At 40.6% G+C, this 7,007-nt stretch overlaps 1 protein-coding gene across 1 annotated transcript in view; it reads left to right on the top strand.

The window, feature by feature from the left end:
* The first annotated feature begins 474 nt into the window (after positions 1-474).
* Positions 475-7,007, top strand: part of LOC132134502 (histone deacetylase complex subunit SAP30L) — a 16,369-nt gene continuing 9,836 nt past the window's right edge. The window contains exons 1-2 of the mRNA XM_059547085.1: positions 475-984; positions 1,383-1,505. Coding sequence (XP_059403068.1) covers positions 799-984; positions 1,383-1,505 — 309 coding nt within the window. The 5' untranslated portion in view covers positions 475-798. The remainder of the gene's footprint in view (positions 985-1,382; positions 1,506-7,007) is intronic.

Genomic DNA, 7,007 nt, shown 5'->3' with positions numbered 1-7,007 from the left:
GCGGCCCAGCTCCAGCTGTTTTGGCAATACAAATGTACAGTTTTTGTCATGCCAATAAAGCCCCAAGTATCTCAATAAAGCTGACCCTAACTGAAATTGAAAAGGAAAGTGTGTGTGAGACAGAGATAGAGAGTGTGTGTGTGAGAGAGAGAGCGAGAGAGAGTGTGTGTGTGTGTGTGTGTGAGAGAGAGAAAGAGAGAGTGTGTGTGTGAGAGAGAGAGCGAGAGAGTGTGTGTGTGTGTGTGTGTGTGTGAGAGAGAGAGAGAGAGAGAGAGTGTGTGTGTGTGTGTGAGAGAGAGAGAGAGAGTGTGTGTGTGTGTGTGTGTGTGTGTGTGAGAGAGAGAGTGTGTGAGGCGATACATGGCATCGATGGTCAGGAAGTGGCGTTTGATGGACGCGCGCTCTGACCAACCGAAATCGAAGACTCAGCCTCGGAGGCCCGCCTTGGTCTGAAACTAACCAATGGGCTTTCAAAGCTAAAACTTCCGGTTTCTGGCAGGAGTTGTTTCATTGTGTGTACATTGATGAAATGGGCTCGTAGTTTGTAGAGCGTCAAATCTGCAGTTTTAGGCGAGGACACGGTCGGTTCTCCTGCATTGGATGTGACAGTTCGGACTGCTTCAGTCAAGTCCCGGGATCTTCAGCGAACCGGATCCGAAGCTTCGCGGAGATTCTCGTTCTGGACGCTTCGCTCGGCGAGTCGCTCGTTCATCCGCGGCGCGCTCGGCTGTTCGGAACGCATCGAGTTTGGCTTTCAGTTGCGTTCAGTTCGACCGCCTCTCCCTGGAAGTGCCCGTTATGAACGGGTTCAGCACGGAAGAGGACAGCCACGACGGCCCGCCCGCGCCGCCCTTCTTCGGCCAGAGCTGCTGTCTGATCGAGGACGGAGAGCGCTGCGGCCGCGCGGCGGGGAACGCGTCCTTCAGCAAGCGCATCCAGAAGAGCATCAGCCAGAGGAAGCTCAAGCTGGACATCGACAAGAGCGTAAGAGTCCTCCCCGAGCCCCGAGGGCCTTCCGTGTGTGTGTGTGTGTGTGTGTGTGTGAGAGAGAGAGAGAGAGATCGGTCATGGTGTGGTCGAGGCCCTCAGCCCTGGTCTCTGATGAGAGGTGCAGTGCGCGTCAGGCCTGGGTCGCGTTCTCGTTCATAACGTCTGGTTTATTGTCATGTTAGTGGCCACTAAAGCTTGTCCGATCGTGGCCTTTCAGAAACATCCCGGTATTGGTGCATCTGGACAGATTGTGCTTGTTTTTAGTTTGGTAAATGTCATTTTATGGCACGTAAATCGAACTGAAAAAATCAAAAGATATTTTCTTGATCTAGTAATGGGATCCGTGTTCTTTAACCTAGTATTCTGTTTTCTAACACTAGTTTTCCCCTCAGGTTCGTCATTTGTACATCTGTGATTTCCACAAGAACTTCATCCAGAGTGTTCGTAACAAGCGCAAGAGGAAGACGAGTGATGACGGAGGAGAGTCCCCGGATCATGATGTGGAGGTGCCCGAGGTACAGCTCGTGCTTCTCTGTGTTTACTACAGTACTACAGCATTTCTGATGGATCCAGCACAACACTGTTTGCTATGCTACAAGATCCTTATTCTTGTTGATCTTTCCAGATCTACTGTTTTAAAAGGTTTTGAAATGTATTGCTTTAGAAAGACTGAAAAATAGTAAAGCACTTTTTATTACTTATCTTAAAATCCAATTACAATCTATGCAGCAAGAATGCAAGCTGTTATTAAGACCAAATGTGGCCATCCAAAATATTACATTATTATTTGTTACTATGTGTGTGAGAGACTATTTAGGTTTTTTTATTTGCCTAAAAGATTCCTAAAATATTTGTTTTCTATTTATTATGACAGGTGCTTTTAATAAATGTAAGCTTATACAGTGTTTAATAGGGATGCACCGAATATTCGGCCACCGAAGATTTTCGGCCGAAAATGGCCCAAAAGAGCATTTTCGGTTTTTGGCCGAAAGACTTTTATCACCGAAACAACACGGCCGAAATGTTGTGATGATGACGCAAACAGAAACCGCGACCTGAACGTGCACCTGCATAGCGCAGACCACGAGCTCCCCGCGACATTCACTTCACACCAGTGAGAACATTCTCTCTCTTCTTATTCCTTTATTCGCAGCACTAAAGCGTCTCCTAACAAAGAGATTGAGACGGACCACGAAGTGAGAACAAAGAAAGGTACAGTCTTATAGAGTCTGTTAGCACACGTCTCACTGAGATCTTTTCGGATCCTCTGCACTTCATCGCGAATGTGCTTGATCCGCGTTATAAAGATCATTACTTGGATGCGGAAATAAGGCAGCGCGCACGAGAAATGATCCAGGCCGCGCTGGATGCGGAGAACCCGCGTGGAGACGGAGAAGCGCCAAGCGCAGGAGACAGATCAGAGCGCGGAAAAAAGACTCGTCTCTTGGCATTCACCCTCGTTGTCTGATATTTTCAGTGAAATTCTGCAAGAAAGTGCCTCAAATAATAATACATTGGCTATTGTTCTAGTTCTTAGGCTACTATATATGTGACATTTTATTTACAGTAGCCTATATATATATATATACACACACACACACACACACATATATATATACATATACATACATAATATCAGATTGTAGCCATATTTCTGCTAGATTTTCTGCTAGATTTCTGCTTTAATTTGATAAAACAAATTATTTATGCCCTGCCCCTATTTAAATACACTCTCTCAAATATTTCTCAAATGTCAGGCAGATGACAAGCTCAACTGCTCAACAGCTAGATGGTTATCTGTCTGAAGTCCCCATCCCCAGAAGTGATAACAGTCTTGCCTACTGGAGAAGTAATGCACTTTCTAGTCCTACAGAGAACAATTTCAAATGCACTTGACCTAAATGCACTTTGTTTTTATGAGAGAACAGTTCATTTTAAAACCTTTCTGCAGGCCAGTAGGCCTGTACATTATTATTTAATATTCACATGAGTGGGATACATTTTTAGTTTGAATTTTATTTTATACTGTGCATTGTTGCAATGTGCTTAATAAATATTGCATAATTTGTAATTATGTATTTTTATGTTTTTTTATAATTTATGTAATTGTAATTATCTTTGAAACTTTAATATTAATTTATGCAATTGCAATGTCTTAATTTTAGTAAAGTTAGTACATGGTCATAGCAATAAATGCAATGGAATAATTGGCATAATTTCTTTCGGTGTTTCGGTTTCGGTTTTCGGCCTTGGTTTTCTCTTTTTCGGTTTTCGGTTTCGGCCAAGAATTTTCATTTCGGTGCATCACTAGTGTTTAACATTTATTAGACTGTATTTATTGACTAATTGGGCGTCTGAATGAACCTTCTGGGCCTCCTTCACGGTCAAAAGTTACCAAAGCCTTGAAATGTAACCTTTTTTTTTAGGAAAATCAATGTTATATATTTTTGTTCAATAATATTTGTTTAATATTTATTTGAGGGAATTTTATGATTGTATGCTATATTTATACAATTTTAATGATCTTATTTCCCCATTAGAATTTATTCTTTTTTAAATATATTTACTATTTTTTAATTAATGCAATATTTCAAATTAAAATTGAGTGAAATGCATTTAAAATCAATTTTTTAAGTGAGAATTGGGCCATCTCATTAAAAATAGAAAAAAATTTCTAATGTTGCATAATCTCTCTTTGTCTGTTTTTAGACATAATTTCTAAAAGACCTTTTTGTCAAGGTTTAGATATTTTTGGTTAGATAAGAAATAGGTTTACATTATGATTACAGTCAAACATTAAAATCTTGCTTAAAAGGAACACACAGAAAGCATTTTTGTTTGATAATTATTTGATGAAAAAAAAATATAGTGATAGTGATAATTCAAAACACTTTGCAAACATTTTGTAATTAATATTTTTTTAAATGTAATTCAAAAAATTTTTTCTGACATATTTATGTGCTCTGTTGCAGTTTTACAAGTTTGTTTCTGTGTGTATATATGTGTGTGTGTGTGTGTGTGTGTGTATGGGTGTCTATTTTGCACACCTGATATTCTGAAGAGTCACCCCTTGATTGCTGCACACTTTGTTTCTGACCGGTTGCTGATTTGTAGTTTGAATGGTTTGAACTGTGAGAATAGTGACTGTATGACACAACTTCTTCAGGGTCTTCCTCAGCTGGACTCGGGCTCTAAAACTGTCCTGGATGCTGGTATAAGATTTGAGGAAGTTACTGCTGCTGTGCGACAACTTAATTCAGGACGATCCCCTGGATTAGATGGACTGCCAGCAGATTTTTATAAAAGTCTTTAGGACTTCATTGGACATGATTATTTTGAGATTTTATGTGAATCTATAAGAGAAGGTGTTTTACCAACTTCCTGTCGATATGCGGTCTTATCACTGTTACCAAAGAAGGGGGATTTAGCCCTTTTAAAGAACTGGCGTCCTGTTGCCCTTCTTACAACAGAATATAAAATATTCTCAAAAAGTCTGGGATATAGATAAAAAAATATTTCAGGTTTGATTGTACACAAGGATCAGTCATATTGCATTCCAAAACGGTCCATTATGGATAATTAGTTTTTAGTGCTAGACGTTGTGGATATTTGTAATGGTTTCAATGTAAATGTTGTGTTAGTGCCTTGGATCAAGAAAAGGCTTTTGATCGTGTGGATTATCTTTTTAATGTAGTGAAGGTTTTTGGTTTTGGCGAAACTTTTTAAAATTTGATAGAGATATTACATAATGGTGCGTCATGTATGGTTAAGATGGGGGGCACGTTGAGTCGGCCAATTACTATTTTAAGGGGTATTCGGCAAGGCTGTCCATTGTCTGGCCAACTATACAGTTTAGCAATTGAGCCGCTGCTTTTTAGACTTGGAGAAAGACTGTCGGGTTTTAATGTGCCTGGTCTATCTTTAGATTCAAGAATGTCTCTCTCTACAGTTAAGATATCAGTTAAGATATGAACTGTCTATCTGAGGTACTTAGACTTTATGAGAAAGCTTCATCAGCTAAAGTGAACTGGGCTAAAAGTGAAGCTTTTTGGGCTGGTAAAGGGGATTTTGAGAGTCTCCCAAATTTACCTGGAGACCTAAAGTGTGGCAGAGATGATTATCTAAAGAAAAATTGTGAGGGGCTAGTGGAGAAAGTGTGCAGCAAGTTGTCTAAATGGAAATGGTTGCTGCCGCAGTTGTCCTATAGGGGGAGGATTTTAGTGACCAATGATTTTGGGTTATACCTTCCAGTTCAAGAGGGAGGCCAAGGATTGATCGATATCAGATCCAGAATCATGGCTTTCCGGTTGCAAGCAGCTCAGAGACTGTTGTACCACACGGATGCTTCATGGATTAAGACAGCTTCTGCTCTTCTCAGGAGGGTCAGACGTATGGGTTTGGACAAACATCTGTTTTTAATGGAGCTCCAGAATGAGGACCGTGTGAATTTGACTGTTTTCTATAAGTCCGTTCTGGAAGAATGGAAGGTGTTCACCATTTCACGTACACCGAACACACATGCTGCATTATGGCTTTTTGAAGAGCCACTTTTTCTTAATGACTTTTTACCGTCAAGACTTGTGTCTGGACCAAGCTTGTGTGCATGTTTCACTGCTGCGGGATGTACAAAGCTGGGACATATTTTGACCAAGAGCTTAGAGGAATTTAGTGAAAGGACTGGAATGAGCTACAACTGGAATTTTAAAGCCTTTGCAGGCGGACCGTAAGGTTTTTACAAATGACTCTATAGCAACTGATCAATGGAGAAAGGGGGTTCCTTATGTTTTTCTCTGAATGTGACTATTGCCGTGGGAGAATGGAAAGATGATGAGAACTCAGCTTGGGGTTTTTGAGGAAGTGGGGAAAAAAGCACTCTATATCCCCTGTGTGAAGGCATCCAATGCTGGTCGCTTGCATGGACTGTGAAGAGGTTGAAACGGTTTATTATCTATTTGTACAGTCTGCTCCGCTAAACGATTAGTTTTCATTTTTATCACAATGGTTCATTGAAATTGGTGAAGCTTTCTCTTATGAAATGTTTATATATGGTCCAAGGTATACGGAAAAAAGGAAAAGTAATTTTTTTTTGTCTGGTACAGCTAAACTTGCAATATGGAAATCCAGAAAGAATAAGTCGTCAGGACAGGGTTCTCTGGATGTGTTGATGATCCTCAAAGGTTTGGTGGCGGCTAGGCTTAGAATAGAGCATGCCTATTATAAAATGGTTGATTGTGTAGAATCTTTCATGTATACAGTTGTGGCCAAAAGTTTTGAGAATTACATAAATATTAGTTTTCAAAAAGTTTGCTGCTAAACTGCTTTTAGATCTTTGTTTCAGTTGTTTCTGTGATGTACTGAAATATAATTACAAGCACTTCATACGTTTCAAAGGCTTTTATCAACAATTACATGACATTTATGCAAACAGTCAGTATTTGCAGTGTTGGCCCTTCTTTTTTAGGACCTCTGCAATTCGACTGGGCATGCTCTCAATCAACTTCTGGGCCAAATCCTGACTGATAGCAACCCATTCTTTCATAATCACTTCTTGGAGTTTGTCAGAATTAGTGGGTTTTTGTTTGTCCACTCGCCTCTTGAGGATTGACCACAAGTTCTCAATGGGATTAAGACCTGGGGAGTTTCCAGGCCATGGACCCAAAATTTCCACATTCTGGTCCCCGAGCCACTTAGTTATCACTTTTGCCTTATGGCACAGTGCTCCATCGTGCTGGAAAATGCATTGTTCTTCACCAAACTGTTGTTGGATTGTTGGAAGAAGTTGCTGTTGGAGGGTGTTTTGGTACCATTCTTTATTCATGGCTGTGTTTTTGAGCAGAATTGTGAGTGAGCCCACTCCCTTGGATGAGAAGCAACCCCACACATGAATGGTGTCAGGATGCTTTACTGTTGGCATGACACAGGACTGATGGTAGCGCTCACCTTTTCTTCTCCGGACAAGCCTTTTTCCAGATGCCCCAAACAATCGGAAAGAGGCTTCATCGGAGAATATGACTTTG

The sequence above is a fragment of the Carassius carassius genome, unplaced genomic scaffold (genome assembly GCF_963082965.1).
Source record: "Carassius carassius unplaced genomic scaffold, fCarCar2.1 SCAFFOLD_94, whole genome shotgun sequence".
NCBI lineage: Eukaryota > Metazoa > Chordata > Actinopteri > Cypriniformes > Cyprinidae > Carassius > Carassius carassius.
The sequence above is the reverse complement of the archived record's forward strand: the minus strand, read 5'-3'. Positions and strand labels throughout refer to the sequence as shown.